This window comes from Halichoeres trimaculatus, unplaced genomic scaffold (assembly GCF_033239565.1).
Source record: "Halichoeres trimaculatus isolate MK-OKI-2021-1 unplaced genomic scaffold, fHalTri1.1 fHalTri1_scaffold_2, whole genome shotgun sequence".
In the NCBI taxonomy this organism is placed as follows: Eukaryota; Metazoa; Chordata; class Actinopteri; order Labriformes; family Labridae; genus Halichoeres; species Halichoeres trimaculatus.
In genome coordinates this window covers 20,731,445-20,752,076 of record NW_027437180.1, presented here as the reverse complement: position 1 = coordinate 20,752,076, position 20,632 = coordinate 20,731,445, and the positions used below count along the sequence as shown (strand labels likewise).

Genomic DNA, 20,632 nt, shown 5'->3' with positions numbered 1-20,632 from the left:
AAACATTTTTTAAGCCTCTCTCAAAAAACAAGCTGTAAAAATGTTCACGTTTGTCGTAAGTTTGAATCACTTAGGTCAGATCTCTTGCAAATGACAGAAATCTAGCTTCTTCACAACAGGCCTACATAAAAACGTAAGAAAAAAAAAAGCTGACTTAACAAAATTTGTTGTCTTGATCGAATTGATATCAGTGAAAACAAGTGGACTTTTACAGGGCTGTGGTTTGTGTGTGAGACCACTTGTTCTTTTTACAAATACACCCACACAGAAGGGGAACAATGAAGCTGTTTTTAGTTTTTTCTTTTTTTCTTTTACAGCCCCCAAGACTCTCCTGCACAATGATCATCTGTCATAAATGCTTCAACTCAAGCTGGACATATTTCATTTTGCAACAATATGAAAACAGTTTGCTTTAAATTTCTTTTCCTGAAGCATATTGTGAGCCTTCTGTTCATAATATGAAACAAAAATAGGCTGAAGAAGGGAATCTCAAGAGGGCAAGACCAGAAAACTATCTGGCAACAATATGTTTCTGTCAGATCGTTGTAAAAGCAGACACTAAATCATGTCGAGGCGCATGCTTATGGCAATCTAACATGCGCACTGTCCTAAAAAAAAAAAAAAGTCCAGTGAAGTCACATACTTTGTCCCCTGCACATGCCGGCCATACAAACACCCCACACACAAATACTTAATCCTCCCAAATCCAGACAGGAAATGCCCTCGTCAGTAGAGCAGAATGCTTTAGACAGACCCCGCTGCTCTCTCTGTTTCTCCTCCCCCTCACTGATGATATATGTGCCCTCCACAAACTGCCATCTGGAAACAGTTAGCCTGTGAACGTTTGCACTAAGCCAATAAAAACACGTCTATCCTGAGCCTATCAGTCGTGGAGGATAATTCAGCCTTGCTATCAGAGAAGAAAATGGGACAAGTTGTTTGCTTTCACTTTCTGTGGCTCATCTGTGTGTTAGGTGTTTGCTGTCATGACTCATGAGATCCACTTTAAGTTCTGGCTTTGCTTCAGGGCTTCTTTCATAGACTAAAAGCCTCTTTTCTGATGAATTTCTACAGAGAGCAGAAAATAAATTCACACAAGTCATTCAGTCTTTAAGACAAGTTGACTTAGATGACAGTGCATATCTTCAGGACAGATATCCTGAGGCTTCTTTATCTACATAATAACAGCTGGGTTAAAAAGAGGAGGCCAAAAATAGAAGAGGCCACAGAGGCCTGATGGAGGGCTGATTAAAGACAGAAACACAGAAAGAGGGACAGATACAAACGCAGAGTAAAAACAGCAGAAGTGTTACATCTGTGGAAAAGAAGGAAACTGAGACAAAAAAACACGACTTCATGACTTCAAGAGTACCTAATTAAAAAAAAAAAGTTAAACGTTAACCAAAGACCCAGCGTCACCTTACAAAGGTTTAATTCATGTGATATAGAAACAAATGGTCAAATCTGTATTAAAATTTTCACAATTCTGAATGGTTATGGGTCTGTTGGGTACTTTCAGGGACATGTTCTCCCTTATTTTCATTTTCTTTTGGACACACACACTACTAAATATACAAATTTCTTGTCTAATTCATACCACAAAGAGGTGTTCAAACCCCACAGCATAGTTCACACTGAGCCTTTACTTCTGCAGCAGTTCAGACTTGTTTTAAAAAGTAAGTGAACTACAATAAAACAAAAAAACATAAAAAACAAACCTAACCTGGACACAAAATTTGTGAACCATATCTGCCACAACTTGTAGAAGTTTTTAATAACATGCACTGCACAGACAAAAAAAACTGTAATTTGTCACTTTTGTTTGTCTACAGTTCATTCTTCAGAATTAGGACAACTTGAATCATGTGTGGTCAAGTGAAACTCATTTGTGCGAATAAAGTCGACTTCATATTTGACGTACAATAACTGCTATTGTGTCATTCAGTACTTTTGTGCCAAAGTGTAACAATGGTGTGAAAAACATGGCAGTGTCTTAAGAAACATGCATCAGTTTGAAGCCCCAGCAGACCCCCTACTTGGGTTTATGTTTTGGTGTTTTGCTAGATTAAAGATTGAGGCTAATTTAAAGGCTGCACCCCATGCACAGAGAGAGTAGACCTTATCACAGCAGTCACTGGTACGACTCCAGGCTGCAACCCTTTGCTGCAAGTCTTCCCATCTCTTTACTCCCCATGATTCCTGTTTCTTCTCTGCTGTCCATTCAATCAGTAAGGGCAAAATTACCCCAAAACAACTTTAACCAAAATACGATTTCAGGCTGATTGAGTTAAAACACCAAGTATCCCAATTCTGCAGTCTTTTTGGAAACTACAGTCAACAGGGATGGTTTGCATCACCAGCTCAGTTTGGAGAAATTTTGCCATCTAGTGGCACATGGTGTCACAGGCTCAAACATGTTAATGACATCCAATTGTAATAACCAAAAACTGATAAAAAATGAACCTGTACAACACTTTTTCATGGATGACAGGAAATTCCTTGCATTTTTGCCTTATTGTGTTGAGGTACGCTATCCTCGGGTAAAGACAGAATACACCACATTTCTTTTTTTTTTTTGTACTCTTCCTGAAAAAAAAAGAAAAAAAAGAAGAAAAAAAAGTCCAGTAGTGTAATGTTATTTCTTTAATTGACTTCAAGCAAATAAAAAAAATAAATTCATCACAAAATATTGCAAACATTTAGCTACAGCATCAACACAAATGGCAGCAAAAATATACTCATTTTACATGCTTTGAAACACTTGGAGCACTTGGGGAGTTAACCACACACATTCATTGATTATTTCTTAAACTAATAATTCTGGGTTAAATAAAGCTGAAGGTGCAAGCTTTTCACAGCTGGAGATACCATCAATTCAAACCAGATTTCACAGCATTAAGGTCAGATTTACATCTTCAGAGATCCCACTTAACTCAAAAGCATCCTTTCTGTTAGACTGTCAGTGAATATTCTGAGTAAATGATTGCTGAAAACTCACAGCTGGTCTAGTTTACTGTTCTTTAATGTCAAAATCAAATAAAATCTTTGTACATTGCAAATCTCTGCTTATTACCTCTGGAAAAAGGCTCAACAAACAAACACATCTGGAACAAACCCAGGAACACTCAGACGCACAAACAAGGATCATAAGGCACCTGTACCTCTACAATACTGCAGCACGAAGGAGTGCTAATAAGAAAAAAATCTTAAATCATCATTTAAATCAAAAAGAATTACACTTTCACTTTGTTGTCAAGCTACACATTTTAAAGACAGCAGATTATCCTCTCTTTCACATATTGCACATCATCTTGCTGCTGATAAAAGCATTTTAACTGCAGAACTGAAACAAAAAAGTACCAAGGCAAAGCTATCTGTTGATGTCTGGTGAAATTCAGCTTTAACCTCACAATCAATACATTTTAAAACACATATATTTTAAGCAGTGCTGAAGCTGTTTGTCAGAGTTTGCTGTTTTGTGTCTGTGTTTGTCTGCACACTTTGTAGCACTATGGTGGGAACACAAACGGTCTCATCAATCAGCAGCCTTGCCTCCTTTTTGGACAGTTTATTTTGTCTCCTATCTTAAGCTCATCAGACATTTAAAAAAAAGTTCTGATTAGCTCTGGCTCTCAGGATCAATTTGATGTTTTTTTTTTTTGTTTTTTTTTACCAACTCTGTTGAACTTCCATACAGTCTTTCCTTCCTTCACTGTCTAAAAACGTATACCATACCTCTCACTTTCTTTAGCATCCAGTGCCTCAGAGTTAAAATATCACTGTCTGGTCAATGACTTCAATGAGCAAAGTGAAAAAAATCTATGAGTAAAACCTTCTGAATGATTACATCCAGCTGATGGTGAAGTTCTGACTGAGCTTGAGACCAAGATTTGAAACAGTCAACACCTGCAAGAGAGGTCATAGAAGATGGTTTCAACAAAAACACTGATATGCAATCAAAACGTGCTCACAAACAACAACATAGGTTAATAAGAACTTAGAAAGTGAATTTATATAAAAATTATAATAGTTTGTTTCTTTCTCACTTATTTTGTGATCATTTTTCTTTGTTTTGTTCCATGAGATAAGAGCGGTAGGTGTTAATAGCTGTGCTTCAACCTACACCCTTTCAGTTTGTCTTGAAATTTCAAAATTTTACTTTGAATTTGTAAACTGCTTCATGTGTTGAAAGTGAACTGAAATAAATTTCATTCATTCAGTTTTATTTATAAAACACCTTTAAAAACTTGTTTACAAAGTGCTGCTGAATAAAAACATCTCAAGAAAATTGATTCCCTGCAAGATTTTAAACTTAGACATCCAATCCTTTTATTCTAATTTAAACTTTTTGGATCAGTCCAGTTTTTTTCTCTCAAAATTTCAACTCTCATGAATTCGACTGTTTTTTCCCCACTTTTAGGAACCTTTTTATATATAGGACTTACAATCTAATGATTCCAACTGTCATTATCACAACTTACTCACAACTCATAATTACACCTTAAAATCACATATTTAGAGTTTTTTGAGTGTTTTTATTAACTCCATCTCAGTTTTAACTTTATTTTATAATGTATTCACTTCATTATTGTTGTATTATTAGAATATATATTATTTTATATTCAAAATTTTGTCCTTGATTATCAAATTTTTTTCAGTGAGACTAAGTCTGTTATTTCATTCCTTTTTCTGCCAGGAGCTGGTGTCTTAACTAACCAATATCCCCAAACTGATGATAACTTTATAAAAACTTGATAAAACTTTCCTGACTCATCATGATCTGAGAGCGCTACAAGACTCTCCAGGTTTTTGAGTTCAATCCATTCACACCTGAACTCACCTGATTGGTTCTGTAGGTGAATGCTGCCTCCTGGGAATTCACCAACACTCTGCTAGGCTTGTTCTTCACGCCGTAAAACGTGGTCGACTCCACGGTGATGTAAGTGGCCTCCACGTTGTTGTGGAGCACCTGTGATGTCATCACGTTCTAAACAGAAGGAGTGGTACGAGTTACGACACACGTAAAAAGTATTCAAACTAGACAACATGCTGCACTTAATCGATACTGAGGCAGGGGAGATTTCCTGAGGCTGAGCTAGTCAAGCATGAGCACCTTAGCAACATTAAAGATGATGTAAGCGTATTTGTCCGTCTCATAGGTGTCGATGCTTTCTCCATCATCCCAGAACAGATCGCCGCTCGCTGACCCATCGTCAGAAAGAGCAGAGACCAGATGAAGGGGCTGCCCACTGCTCACCCACAAGGTCAGGTTAGGCGCCTGCATGTCAAACAAAAACATTATTATTATTGTGTTATAAAAACCAAAACAGCTGGGGAACTTTGGCATTACAGTTCTGGTCATTCACAGGGTTCAAACAGCTCTGAAACTGAACCATATAAAGGGTCAATAATGCACTGTGAGATACCTAAAACAAATAAATGACAAACCCTTAGTTATCCCAGATAGTTGGTAACTTTAAACATTAGAAATACAGGTAAAGCAGATGCGTTTTTAAGGAATATCTCAGATAATTAACTTCACTAAGACAGGACATTTAATCCCCATATCCCTTAATTTTTTTTTTGCAACATATCTGGTTTATACACCAGGAAGCCACTAATATGTAGGCAGGAGCTTTAGTGAAAATACACTGACTCATCTTTGAAAATCATGCACTTTACTTGTCTGTAGAAAAACAAATGGAAGTAAAGCATTGAAGGAGTGCTTTCTGAACTCATAAAAGATGTTAGTTTAGGGTGCTCTTTGAATAGCAACACAAGGAGTCTTGAAAAACTAAGTTAGAATTACAATGTACTCTTTTTTTTTTAATGGTTGAATTTCCTTAATTGTCAATGCACAGTCATGTTGACCCTGAAAACACATTTGAGCTCTTCAAATAATAAAGGCATTTAAACCATTCAAAAGAGAGAGCGTCTGAATTTTTTTTTAATGTCCATTTGAAAAAAAGTAACCACTGAAAAATGATTGGTCAAAGTTGCTAGCTTGACAACAAAAGCATGTTTCTTTTACCTGTGTTGGTATAACAGCGCCCTCACGTAAATGCAGATTGATCTTATCCAGAGGTGCACTCAGTTTCACTTCCTCACCTGTACTCTGCATAGCATCACCCTGAGAATTAAAAAACAAATCAGTTTCAACTGGGAAAAAAAATCTGCTGACACCCTTTTTGTTACAACACTGAACACTTGAATATACATGAATGTATAAGACTGACAGCTGATAACAGAAGGGGGGGTCTCACCGTATAATAGTCATACCAGAGACCCTCTGGAAAGTAACCAATCACATAATCAACTCCAGGCTCCAGCACTGGTGTCACCAACAAACTCTTCCCCCACAGGAACTGTTTGTCAATACCGTAGGTTCTGACATCTTTAGGGAACCTTTAGGGAACAGGTGTAAGAGAAAGTCAAACATCACTGCAGTCTTCATTAGCCCGAGATGAAGTTAGAAGCATTACTCACTCAAACATTATGGGCCGTGCAACGGTGTGTCCATGAAGATGTGCGTGATGGAAGAGTGTGTAGAGGGTGGGGTAGAGAGAGTAACGCAGCAGCAGGGCCTGTGTCATGGCTGTTTTGGCATAAGCGCTGAATGCTGTTGGGTCCTGAGGCTGAAAGTTTGAGAAATCCAACATTTCTTGTTCATTTGATCCCCAACTGTAAGGAGTATGAAACTTCTAGGTTCTTTTTTTTAACAAACAGGTTGACAATAGGAGCTGAGAAATACAACTATCATGTCCACAGATCTGTAATGATGTCAGGGTCCTACCATCATATCAATGGCGTTGTGGTTGCGTGTAAAAGGATAAAAAGCTCCCAACTGTGTCCAGCGAATACAGAGTTCCTCCTGTGGCTCCTCACTGAAGCCACAGATGTCTGCTCCAACCAACGGGATGCCCAGGAGGTTAAAGGTCAACATACCTGAAGGTAACAACAGAGAGGTGAGCGATGAAACACAACAAAAGACAAAAAGTGGAAAATATCTATCAAACAACTGAATGGAAGCTTTCACACACAGTAATAGAAAAGTTAAAAATAAGCAGCACTGGCATGTTTCATTATAATGCTGACAGAATAAGTACATAGTACTGTGTGCAATAAAATGTGCAACGTCCAAATAAAACCAAACTACACATCTTTAAAATCACACAGGCCCTGAATTAGCAGTTATACAACAACATAAATGCTTCATAAACCTCTTTAAATATATTTCAAATTGCTGAGTACTTTAATTTGGTTGTTACGGGAGCTTTGTCTGGCAAACTTTTTGCACTGACCAGTTTGTTTTCATTGGTTTTATGTCGTGAGAGGCAAAAGGAAGTCAGAAACCTCTGGAGAGTTGGCAAAGCTCTTTGGTTGACTTAAGTCAACAAAAAACTAAACACATGTTAAAAAAGATTTTCTTTCTTGCCTGGGTAAGAAATGTATGTGTAAGCAAATGTTTCTGTGAGTTTCTTGGTTTTATTCCATTCTGTATTTCAAGGTCTTGTTGTTTGATCATTATGTAAAATATTACATTGGTGACTAAATGTTCTGTGCCTTTGTAGACACACTGTGATCTAGTATAAGTTGTGATGCACATGTGAGCAATAGACTGAGGCATAACTGCTGTAATCACATTTCAAATTCAATTCAAAGGTTTTTCCATATGTTTTGTAAAAGATAAGTAAATTGAAGTTGTTGTTATTTAGATGTAATGCTCTGATTTTAAAGGTCTGTTGAGATCAAATTTAGCTGTATATGGCTCCTGATTTACTTGTGTACTGTGAGGTGCAGTTTATCTCCATTCTCCAAAGCGACATACTTCAACTGTTGTATGCAGGCTGTGTTTGGTCAAACGGTGTAAAACACTGATGGGAGCAATAGCGTACCAGCAAAAGCATGAAGGGCTGGTGGCTCTAGCGCTAGCTAATGTTAGCCACACTTGGGAAACCAGTTTGATACAAGTTACCTGTAGATTTTGTACCCTGTGTTTAGCTGTGTCTAATAAATTGCGCTCATTTTGGACTGTGTTTTTAGTATCTCATGTGACTGTCGATCAGTTGATTAGTTGAAATGTAAGTTTCCATTTCAAACACGAGAAATTCAGTCACATCTGAACATCCTTACTTGAACTGGCACTACTGTTTTAATCTTAATGATCAAACCTGCTATAGAAGTGTACATGTCTTTCCACTGGCTCCTGTTGTCTCCCAGCCAGTGACCAGAGTACTGCCCCTGACTGGGGAAGGTGGAGCGGGAGATAATGAACGGTCTCTTTGGGATGAGCCGCTTCAGAGCGCTGTAACAGAAGCAAGACAAAAAAAGAGTAGATGGTTTGTCAAAAAACCTTTAAACTTATGGTATTCACCTTTTTTTCTTGGATTTGTTGAGTCTTTACCTCGCAGATGCCTTAGCTTCCATAAGTCCATAGAGGCTGTGTATGTTGTAGTGCATTGACTGCTTCTGTTGTGCAGTGGCACATAGAGTTTTGGATCTCAGCAAACCTCCCAGTACACCTGAAATCAAAGACACAAGGATTTATTACAGTCAATGTTCATACCCTTCATGTACAAAGCAGTAATATACAAAAGAATCAATGATCCAACAAAAATAAAAGAAATGAAAGAACGAGTTTAAAAAAAAAAAGTTAAGTATTTAAAAAAAATATGAGACAATGAACAAAAACCCAAATAACAAACAAAATGTAGATTCCACTCTCACCAGGGGTGTAAGGAGGATTTTCAAGGCTGTTTGATGGGCAGCCATTGGTTGAACCATCCAGGAAATTTGATGGCTCATTCATGTCCTGAAAAGGATTGAGACAAAAGTTCACTGAGAGCATTTCATAAAACACAGCAAGCAGTAATCATAGTTGTGAAAGTCAACACTTACAATCCATAATCCATCAAATGGCACCATATCATAGAACCTCTTGAGATTGTCGTACCACCACTCATGAGCAACTTCATCAGAGAAATCTGGGTATGCTGTCAGACCAGGCCACACCTGAGGAAGAGACATTCTAATTTCAATACCTCCATAATGATTTATTTTTGATAGAGAGGGGTGTATGGCAGGTGGAGATGGGTATGGCAGGGGCTTTGTTAGCCCCTTTTGATAAATTTGATGTAAAAAAAAAACGAGATTGCATTTAAAAAAGTGAAAATTTAACCATTTGTGTGTGTGTGTGTGTGTGTGTGTGTGTGTGTGTGTGTGTGTGTGTGTGTGTGTGTGTGTGTGTGTGTGTGTGTGTGTGTGTGTGTGTGTGTGTGTGTGCGTGTGTGTGCGTGTGTGTGCGTGTGTGTGCGTGTAAGGTCTGGCAGACAGTCTGGTGGAGCTTGTCCATCTACATATCAGGCTTGTATACTAAGGTACAGACAAGCTGAGCCCTGTAGGTGGCAGCAGTGCTCTATTTGGATGATGAGCACCAATAACAAATCAAAGCTTGTTGTCCAAGTTTTTGGTCAATACAGGTGTTTTTGGTGAAACCAGCCCATGTTCTACTGCAGATTACTAAAGAAAATAAAAAGGTAGAACTAAACTTTTTTTTCCTGATGAAACAAAAGAGTTTACTTTTTCTTTTAGTAGTTCTGGTGTTTAGAAGGTCACATCCTGTGGGTCTTGAAAGGTCAACCAAATGCTCTGAAAACAGCTGGCAGCCAGTAAGTTAAAACCCTGTCAGGTGGTAACATAGATTTACCTGCTTTGCTGCTGTTTGATGTGATTGGGTGCTTTTTAACAAGAGATACCAGGAACTACTCTTCAAGTAACTTACTGGTACCAGTTATTGTCTACCTTTCCACTGAAGCCTGTAGATTAGGCACAACAGGCCAGTGAAATACAGAGGTGCAGTGAAAGAAGCTGCTCTACACTTAAAGACCAGTGGAGGGCAGTAAGAAACCATACCAGAAGCTGAGAGAGACCAGTCCTGTTATCAGGCTCAAAAATAATGACTGATGAAGTCAATAAATCAAGGGGATATCACTGTGGACAACGAGTGAAATAAAACACTGTGGGTATTCTACCAGTCAGAAAAATCCAGCATTCTTTCCAAAGTTCCTAGACCTTTGCAAAGTACGACCCCATTCAGCAGGGACTTCTCATCAGGGAGGTTAACAGCCCTTTAACTAAATGTAAACCCTGGTTCCTGCTGTGGAAACACAAAGAGTTTTACAAAAGGTTTCAAGTTCTCATGGTTCCAGTTCATACAGAGAGACACCATGTGGTAGCACTGTCAGCAGCACGAAAGAACCCATGGTTCTATCATTTCTGACTTTGTGGAAATCCAAAAACAATTTCTTGAAATTGTACGAACTCAGGGCACAATGTGGTGACAGGTGAAAGCTGCACAGAGGGCAGGGCTGCTGCTGATCTCACAGGAAGGTTACCCTTCTGCAACAGGTTACCCCTTGGACTTATGTTTGTCAGTAAAATCTCTGGAATTACCCCTGTACTAATTAAAAAATAAGTTCTCATCAATAAACTAAATGTTATTTTGAGTAATTTTTCACCACTCATGAACCCCCAGAATGTAAACACCCAGTTATGAACCAATCAGACTGAATTATTCCTCATTACAGAAACATCAAAAGCAGCATTGTGTGGGGATAATCTTGTTTATGAAACTGTTTGTGTAACTTCATACAAGCTCCAGTTTCTCACCTTTCCAATGAGTGTTTTTCCTTCAGCATCTTTGATAAAAACATCTCTTCTCAGCCCTTCATCAAACGGCCAGTATGTGCCCTCAGGCTGGGTGCTGCTGATGCCAGGATCCTGAAATTTGTGACAATAGTATCAGAAAAACAGGCCAAATAAGACAACACATAAATGACAGCAATTATAAAGTCCTGGGTACCAGGATCATGACGTAGCGCTGGTCGTGAGCGTGCAGATCTTTGACCATATCAGGTAGAGTGGAAAACTTTGTTGGATCTATTGTGAAGTCCATGAAGCGGTCCATGTAGTCGATGTCGTTCCACTGGGCGTCCTGTGAATGCATCAACAAACAAATAGGAAATAAGCCATCTTTAAGAAACACTGACGAACAATCTGTCGGGTCAATTTTACCTGGGGTATCCCATTATTCCTCAGTCTCTTGACAACCTCCCAGGTGGAATCGCTGGTGTTGTAGCCCCAGCGGCAGAGATGGTAGCCCAAAGCCCAGTAGACAGGCATTGCAGGGAAGCCTGAGATGACATGGGTGATAGATGCAGAAAGAAAATGTCAAGACAAATGAAACAAAACAGAAACTAGATTTGTATTATATCTAAAACCTTTAAGACCATTTAACACATTCAGGTCTGAATTAATGTTTTTCCCTCACACACACACCAAAGATATTGTCACATATATGATCTACTGACCTATGACCTCAATGTACTGTTCAATCACTGCACCAGGATCAGGACCAAGAAAAATGTAGAAATCCAGAATTCCTCCGATTGCACGCCAGGTGAGAGCAGGGGCAGGCTGCAGGGCCACATCTGTTGAAAGAGAGAAATTAATTAAGACAGGAAGCCTTTTTGAAATAAAGATGATGAATACAAAACCATGTCTATATATACTGAAAGTAAAAAAAAAAAAACATAACAAGCTTATGGAAAAACAACCACAAAACTGCAACCATGCTGGTCACCCTGGCATACACTTATATGGTCACAACAGGTGTGAAACAGTTGTAATTTCAAATGTCTCACAAAGACAATATTTACAGGATGAAACTAAAACCTTCAATCAAACAGACGAGGAGTGTAAGAAAACTTTGCAACTTCCCTGCTAGAACAGCCTTCAACCCCAGTCTAACTGGCACCAATTCACAACTCTTTGCCATCTTAAAGTGAGTGACAACACCCTAAAGTCACATTTTTAATCAAAAATAGCTCATAAATTACATACAGCTTCAAATCTTTGTTCCCATCTGTTAAAGTTGCTGTTAATTAACCAAGCCCAACCCTTTATGTTTCTATTTGTGATGGTCTTAACACGTGAACAGGGATCATAGAGCAACTGTAACGACCTCATACACACACATTTAAATTCTTCAAATGAAAACCTGATGATTTCTGTGTTTTTAAATTTAGATTAACTGATAAAAACAGAAGTTCAAATATTGGGAGTACAGTTTAAACAGTTTAATTCTTCATGATGAGTATCACCAGGGGACTTGAACTGATTTGGTTTGCACGTTTCTCAATAAATAAAGCTCAGTTTCTGTTTAAATACACTTTAAACTCTAGATGAACCACTGTGAAGTGGAACCTCTCTGATTCGCAGTCACACGGCTGTGACAAAGCAGAAAATCTTGATGCTGACGCCTATTTGGAACTTCTGTTTTCCTTAAATTGCTTAATATTTTAATCTGGGTGGTTGCAACACTTTATTAATCTCCTCATTTTTCAGCCTGTGTATTGTTGCACTCTGTGAAATCTGAAGTGAAAGTTTCATGGCGACTAGCTGACTGACCCATGGCGTTGCTGTTAAGCAGGAAGAAGCCATGTGCGTTTCCTCCATCCTCCATCGACAGGTAGAACGGATGAGCGCCATACAGATTGGTCTGTTCCTAAAATGTGGAGAGTGACACGAGGGGGTTAAAACCAGTTTCATCTAGTTTATACTGTGAAAACGTGAGAAACACATTCCATGAAATCTAAGAATATGCAAAAAGTACATTTAAAGTTAACCATAATACTGTAAAATAAATGTTGTATTAAGCAAGTCTACACAGAAAAAAAGTAGAATAAAAGCTCACAGAAAAATTTAAGTAATAGTTTCATAAAAGCAATAGAAAGCTATTCAAGAACGGTTATGCGGTATTATGCAAGTCAATAAATCTAATGTAAAGACATTTGTTATGTATGTGGTCAGCCTCTTATATATCCACGCCAAGATATTAAGATATTTTCTTTGAGACAAGATCACAAAACACACAGTCTATGCTGTTGCAGAGTTTCCAGTTTTCCTCTGACAGTATTTCCCCTTTGCTTTGACCTTGATCTAAGGACAACCAGCTGGTCAGCGGATATCAAGCCACAATCCAAAGTATGCTATTCATTTCCAACCAGGCATAACAAGAAATACTAAGGTCACAACAGGATTAGCTCAGTTGCATTTAATAGAATCATTATGTTTGCAGAACTCCTCCACAGATCCAGCTTGCACAATCCCAGGTCCTCTACAGTAACTTCTGCTTTCACTACATGATTGAAAGCAGCTGTGGGTTCCCATCTGTGGTATTTTAAAATTAATACTATGAGAAACTTCTGTATGCGCACTGGCTCCAAACTATACAGATAGCTTGGTGTCAATGCAGGGCCTTTTTCAAACTTGGAGCAAATTATTGGCCTAATACCTATGCAGTAAGAGAAGTTTAAAAGTATAATTTTATTCGGAAAAATAAAACTATAGATAAAGACAACAAGCTGACCAGGAGGAGGTGTCAAAAGCAAAAGCGTGGAATTGTTTTTTTCTTTTAATTTTGTAATTACTTGTGCAAGCCATACTGAGTCAGTCCTTTTTGCCAGAATTTATTGGACTCTTCCTCTTTCATTTTCAGAGCAAAATAAAGCACATAGAAATGATACCGGCTGACACAACAGTTTTCCTGAAGATCCTATTTAATCACCTGAGTGTCATCTGAGTCAAATATTACGAGGTCTTTTGAGAACAGACTGAGTCTCTGTAACAGAGACTGAAAACGCAATGAAGACTTGTAGTGGATGTAGCTATACGGTGTAAAAACTGCATCTCTCTATCACTTTTAATCCTGTTTTCATATTTGAATCTTTATTTCAATCTGTTCTCTCATCTCTATTGTTACTGTTGATACCTTGGTGCTGCAGCTGAAACATTATGTCCAAAACTGTGAAAATGCTGTTAGGATAAATCAGACCAACAAGCTAATTCAGTGGGATAAACAAGCTATAGAGAGGAGTTACAGTCAGTTCTACTGTGAAGTGATGAGTGGAATAACATATGTACAGCTTCAAGTTAGGTATTCACTAGGCAGCAACCTCCGGTCTGGGAATATGAGACAATGTAGAAGTGCTAAAATCTGCTGTTTCTCGAGTGTTCGCTTGAGGCTGGCTCCCCAAGTACTGGAAGTCACATACACACCAAGCCAAAAAAAGCCGTTTCAAAGCAGAAATTAACCTATTTACAGCCTGGTTCAAAAAATGTCACCTGTCTGAGTCCCTAATTTTACTACCGGCACCCGCTGTACAGAGGTGAATTTTTTTCTAACTTGACAGTTTGGAGGATATTAAGTTCCCGAGCTCCCCCAATAAGAGGCACAGCTGAGGGTCATGTGACCGACAGGCTGTACGCAAAAACCTTGCCACTACCAATATGGCCGCTACAGCCGATGTGCTTCATTTTCCATTTCAGAAACAGACGGGTGACGTCGGCGAGACTACGCCCATGTTTTATACAGTCTATGGTATTCACACCCAGGATTTTTTCATTTTGTGCCACCTGCTCTACCTGCATCTTTCACTTGAGGAGAATGTTTTTGCAACAATCGTAGTAACTTCAAGTTTTTAAAACAAGGATCTGTATGTACATGTGAAAATACTTAGAGAATCTCAGGAAACAAAACAAAAAACTGACGATTTTAAACAAGTTTTGTGATTCAGGCATGTGATTGTGGCATGTCCCCAATCTCCTGATTTCACATCTCTCTTCAGCTGACCCATGACTCACCCCAAAGGCAAAAATAAATCTACAACACAAATCTTGCCATAAATTCTGTCATTGGGGAACATGCAGCACAGTAACTTGATTTGTCTGACACCCACCCAGATGCAGTGGTGATGATCATTTAAAACTATTATGAAGTGCCAAAACTTCTCCTGGTGCTTAAATGTTGAAATTTGAGCTTTCCTTATTACTAAAGTAAATTATCTGCTGTTAAAAAGACCATTTAGAAAAAGATTAATGTTCAAGTATTTGGTTTGTCTTTTAAGCTTAAAAACGCAATGACACTCAATACTGTCCGTACCATTGGAGGAACATCCCTCGCCCACATGGTGAGCGTGTTCCAGTGGACGTCATGAAGGAAAGTGGAGCGATGCTCACCCAGGCCATAAATGAACTGACTTGGCAGGGAGGTAGAGATCTGAAGAAACTGGTCAGCAAAGAAGAGTGGAGCCACCGTGGTGTTCAGACTGTCAGGGAGGAAAAAAAACAACCGTTTATAAACAGATTAAAGGATATAGTGAATCTACCCCTCCTCCAGCCTAAAGCAGCCTTTTTTTTTATCAGACTTACAGCACTGTTCCTGTAGATTTTCTCTTCACGATGAGGCCGAATGGTGTCTTTGAAAACTCCACTATATAGTCTGGATTTTCTGCCTTCTTGGTGGCTGTCGGGACAGGAATTGGCACCTCAAACCGAGAACTTGAGGAGTCAGTGATCTGGAGGATAGGGCATGAAACAGACAATTCGTAATTAAACTGCAGATAAGACAGTTTACAGCCAATATTACTTAACCACACTAACCGATGTGTGGAGATTAGGACTTCACCTTTATACTCATACAGCTTGATTAGAGAGTAACTCTTCTCTTCTTTCAGTGCGAAACCTTTGTACACAGCAACAGTTTTCATTGTCTGTGGCTTTATTGTTGTTGATTCTGGTTTATCATTAGTAGGGATGGGTATTGATAAGATTTTGTTGATAACACTGCCATCATTGATTCCACCTATTGATCTGATTCTTTATTGATTCCCTCATCGATTCCTCCAGTGAATTTTTTTTGTGTACAAAAATTAGGCGTTACAGGTTTTCTACATCAACATTTTATTGAGTTTATAAGTAAATAATTCTGATAAGACACTCTTGGTATTTACAGCCGTGCGTCAACAAAGGTTTGAACAAGTTAGTGGTGTTGCCACTCTTGCATGACATTACAGCATTGCACAAATTGCACTTTGTGTTGTTAGCCTCCTTTTTGGTAAAGTGAAGCCAAGCTTTTAATCACTTCTATCTCTCTGCTGCTGTGGCGTGATGTCAGCGTACAGTCCGACCACTCTGGTATATTGTAAAGAATCGACAGGGGAATTGTTAAGCATAAAGGTTAATGATGTTGGTGGATTTTAACATTTGTTATCGATTTTAAATGGGGACCAGTTATTGATACCAATCCCTATTTATTAGACTCATGGAATTTCTTTCAGTCTTGCACCTTCACTGCAAAAAAAACAAAAACAAAACAGAAATCTTAAGTGAAAAGAAAAAAAGTTTCTTGTTTTAAGATATTAGTTCTAAGCTCAAGAAACTTGACGGGCACATTTTTCCTACCCCACTGAAAGATTTTTTTGCTTGTTACAAGCAATTTAGACCTCATTTTGTCTTTAAACAACTCAAAATACAACATTTTCCTTGACTGGTCAAGTGACCAGTGTTGCTCGTTTTAAGTATGAGAAGTAGGGATGGGTACCTTTCACATACCCGGTACCGGTACTCAACAGTACCAATTTTCGGTACTTTCTGTGTTATAGTGGTAAAAAAATATCAATTTATTGAAGAATAAAATACATTTTTTTTTCAATTTAACATATTCATTCTTCAATATATAACCTTGCAATGCTGTGTTCATGTCCAGCATGGAAAATCTCTGACTCTTCCACTCACTCACAGTCACAAGGATGCATTTAGGTACCTAAACATGGTACCTTTTGATTTTATGTGAAACGGTACTCGGTACTTTTGACAGAATTCGGTCGGAACCTATAAACGTACCTAACTCGGTACCCATCCCTAATGAGAAGACGTTTTTTACTAAATATAGGAGAAAAATACTTACTTAGATATTTTTTTTGCATAATTCACTGAATCAAACTCAATGAGTGATGTGTCTGTATAGTAATGGTTGGCTTCCAGCTGACTGTTAGCTAAGAACACAGAGTTGCTTTCTGATACCTTCATTTGATATAATGATAGGTGTAACACCAGTGAAAAGACTAGACTGTGAAGCTGTGTAAAGCCTTATTTTCTTTTGACTAAAATGCAAAAAAGTGTTTTGTGAAGGGATTTTTTTTGTTTGTTTTTGCAGGGAAGATAAAATATCAATCATAATTACCTCTACACTGTGGGATAAAAAGGAGCAGATTGTGAAACATTTAACCTTTCTTTGAAGACACTGGGGAGAAAATTTCTATTTTGCATAACTGAGGCGACAGAACAGGACAGTCTTTCAGCAAGAGAAACTCTTTCAAACACTGATCTGATTAATATTACTTTGAATGCTCTTAACAGAGCTTTCATTTGTTAACTTTAGCCATGTTACCTTTTCTCCTAACTTTGACACTTTCAAAGAAATGCAGCTACAAGGACAGATGTTGTGTGATGTTAGAATCTCAAACAGAAGATGATAGAAAAAAAATGCCAAAAAAATTCTGGCTCACTCACCCTGACATGTAGCCTTGAGTCCGTCTCATATCTCATCTCCAAACCAAGAGTAAGAATGTCTGCTGGGTAGTACGTCTTCACATCTTTTACAAGCATCCCTTTCTTTCCCAGGGTGGTGTCGTTTATTGACAGAAGTGAGTAGGAGGGAAAATCTGGTGGATAGAAACACCAGGGGATACCGTCCTTCCCTGATGCTGGGATAAAGCAACAGTTCCTCGCCTCACACAGGTCTTGGGTCACAACCACGCTTCTTTCAGGGTAACAATCAAACCTCCACGCTTCAGGGATGAGAGTGCATGCCTCATGACGGGCAGCAGCTTCAGTGCTGTTCACTCCTTTTTTTTCGTTGTATTCCAGTGTCGGTGCAGCAGCAGGTGATGGCGGTCTACGTGGGTCTTGGCTGGATGGTCTGTGCAGCCAGAACATAGTGCCCAGCAGCCAGCCTCCACAGAGAAGCAGCAGCAGGAAGCCGAGCACCAGGAGGCCTGTGGTGACGGAGCATGTTGGCCGCCGTGGGAGCAGATTAGAATCCTCTTGCTCTGGCACCTTTGAACATTACAATATAATCTCACTATTAATAAAAAGCACTGACTACTTGACATTTAATTTTCTCTCCATCAGTTCACATTTATCCACAGATCCTCCATGTCAGTCCATTACATCACAGTCACAATACACTTCTTCTCTGTGTCAAAGTCCCCAACTCTTTTCTGCTTTGTCTTATACCATCTGTGATGTTGCGTTTGTCATATCATAACCCTTCATGCATGTAGAAATGAAGCTAAAAGGTTTGAGGTAGAATAAGAAGAAAACAAATCAACTTACAGACAATTCCTCACGGACAGGGCGAGGCTCTTCTGACAGCAGAGCTCCAGAAAACTGAATATCTTCAGGATTAAGCCGCTTGTAAGACACCATCTTGACAGTGTGTGTTTGTCAGAGTGGGAGACTGAACACAAATGAGAAAGAGACAGAAACACAGACAGCAACACAAAGTTCACAACTCATTCAGGTTTCATTTCCTTTCTGTCGGTATTCTGTCAGGAGACACATGCATAGCAAGTTAAGTGAAAGTGGTTTGAATAGTCTAACTTGATTTAACAGACAGAAAGCAGACATTTGACAAAAACAGATCGGGAAACCTATGAAAAAAAATAACAGGGGTATTTCTTTAGGAACATTACATTAAACATACAACAATTTAAATCAAATCAATTTTGAACTTATACTCAGGTTTTTCAGTCCAAGATCAACTAACACATCCCTTCCCCTTTCATTTTATTCTGAACTGATCATCCTTTACGGCTACAACTTACCACATCCAAACAGATCCATTTAGTTTGTGGTATCAGTTGTTTCTAACAGTAGACAGCATGTTTGCATTTCCAAACAGCACTGAACCCTACAAGCTAATGCTGACACACAGAGTCTGCAGGACTAGCCTTATCTATATGTAATGCAAGCAATGTTTAAAATCAATATTAGTGCGCAACCTCTGGTTTGCATAATACACCCTCTTCTCCTCAACTCTTTGAGGACTTTTCAGCAATATTTTCCACTGGCAGGATTAAGACTCAGAACTGGAAGTGAAGTAATACTCTAATCATGTTTAATAACTTGTTGTTCTTGACTGGATACTAAAGTTGAGCTGCAACTTTACTTTTGCTCTTTAGACTTTATAAAATTTCTATTTATTGCGTCATTCCTTTTTCTCCTAATTATTCAAGATTCTTTTAATCAACAGTTACTGGCCTTTAAATTGATCTCATTATATATTTCTTTTTTGTCGCACCCAGAGTGATTCGCCCAAGGCCGGGTACTTTAAAACGTATGCTGTGAATTCCCGAGGTGGGACATTGATAGGACATTATCATAATGTCAAAGTTCATCAAATATATGTTTGAGTACTTAATGCACAGCTATAACTGAGGTGTATCAAGGTAGAACAAAATAAAAACCAGTTCCCCAAGACGGCCAGAGTATTCATTTCATCTAGAAAACAACGTTTGTGGACGTTATGTTAGCTAACTTTGGCAGCACAGTTACTTTAGCTTGCATGGGCTAACGTTGGCTGACAAGGGCGTAGGTAACGTTTTCGCTTACCTGATGTCCTGTTCGTTCCGCAGAAACATAAATACGATATAAAGAGCAGGCTTTCCCCCAAATTTAAAACCACGTTACAGAGCTGGTTGAGTTATTGGTAGCGCTGTGAACACCGCCGTCATGGTGGTGTGTCTGTTTACCTTCATGCCCCCTTCAATGAACCTCGGAACATTGACAACTCCTTTTTTATTCGCTTCATAACTTCTTCTCCGTTTTTAATGGTGGTTGAAAACAACGTTGTTGCTCATTACCGCCACCAACTGGGGCTGAGTGTAGGTTTGGATGGGATTTACAAGACATTCAGGAGCCATACTTTATAGTTCTGTAAAAAAAAAAAAGAGAGAGAGAGAAAAAAATCTGAATAATAGTGTTTTTGCCTTATCAAACTGGCAAAAAAATTCCCACCTTTCCCTTTTTGCTGTAGTCATATTTAATCCAGTGTCTTGTGCTTTGGTATCATTTTTTCCCTGGTCCTCGATATATCTTGCTTCAGTTGAATGTCCTCATGTCCTCATGTCCTCTCCTCTTCTGATTTGTTTTTCACCCCTCTTTTATCTCATATATGATTGTGGTCTTGTTTACCATATCAGTTTGTGATATTATTGTGTCAGTCTTACTTCTTTTAATAGTTAATTTTTATACATTCGTCTCATTGCTTGTTATCCCTTTGGCCATACCAATACTGCTCATGGTACCATTCAGTTGTTGTTTAAGTTTCTATTAAAATATCTGACCTATTGTCTAAATGGCTGTGTTTTATGCTTATCAACGATAAGCTGGAGTTCTGGTGTTCTTAATGGTCTTGTGCATTTAATCAATTGCAATGTCAATATAATTTCCAGCACAACTTTTAAACATACAGGTAGAAAATCTGTTATCCAGTAATTACTTTTCTATGGCTCTAAAAGTAGTGTTTATGATTAATACAAAAGGCATGAAGGGCTGATTGAACTTGGGTCCAAATGTCTAAGCACAACATAAGAAATTTGGAGTGATCCCCTTTAGCCCATGGAAATATCATTGAATTAACTCATGACGGTGTAGTGTGGCCTTCTGTGGTAGTGACAAATGAAAAGGTCAAAATTTCTTTGTGACAGTGCATCCAGTAAGACAGTCA

At 38.5% G+C, this 20,632-nt stretch overlaps 1 protein-coding gene across 1 annotated transcript; it reads right to left on the bottom strand.

Moving 5' to 3' along the window:
- Positions 1 to 2,625: 2,625 nt before the first annotated feature.
- Positions 2,626 to 19,691, bottom strand: gaa2 (alpha glucosidase 2). The gene is made up of 21 exons (XM_074697036.1): positions 19,516 to 19,691; positions 18,238 to 18,361; positions 17,413 to 17,958; positions 15,271 to 15,416; positions 15,002 to 15,167; positions 12,469 to 12,565; positions 11,370 to 11,489; positions 11,074 to 11,192; positions 10,862 to 10,993; positions 10,669 to 10,779; positions 8,899 to 9,012; positions 8,728 to 8,812; positions 8,405 to 8,522; positions 8,172 to 8,305; positions 6,794 to 6,945; positions 6,487 to 6,635; positions 6,264 to 6,405; positions 6,032 to 6,130; positions 5,114 to 5,278; positions 4,841 to 4,987; positions 2,626 to 3,906 (listed from the first exon to the last, which is right to left on the bottom strand). Exons 2-21 carry the CDS (start codon positions 18,328 to 18,330, stop codon positions 3,844 to 3,846), a joined length of 2,898 nt encoding a protein of 965 aa, XP_074553137.1. The 5' UTR covers positions 18,331 to 18,361; positions 19,516 to 19,691; the 3' UTR covers positions 2,626 to 3,843.
- Between the last annotated feature and the right edge of the window lie 941 nt (positions 19,692 to 20,632).

What these genes read in the sequence shown, in the direction of transcription:
- gaa2 (XM_074697036.1), bottom strand. Translation starts at nt 18,330, where the DNA reads ATGGTGTCTTACAAGCGGCTTAATCCTGAAGATATTCAGTTTTCTGGA. An exon ending in GCGCTGTTATACCAACACAG is followed by an intron (nt 5,279 to 6,031) that starts GTAAAAGAAACA and finishes TTTGACATGCAG; the next exon opens with GCGCCTAACCTGACCTTGTG. An exon ending in TCACCTACAGAACCAATCAG is followed by an intron (nt 3,907 to 4,840) that starts GTGAGTTCAGGT and finishes CCTCTCTTGCAG; the next exon opens with GTGTTGACTGTTTCAAATCT.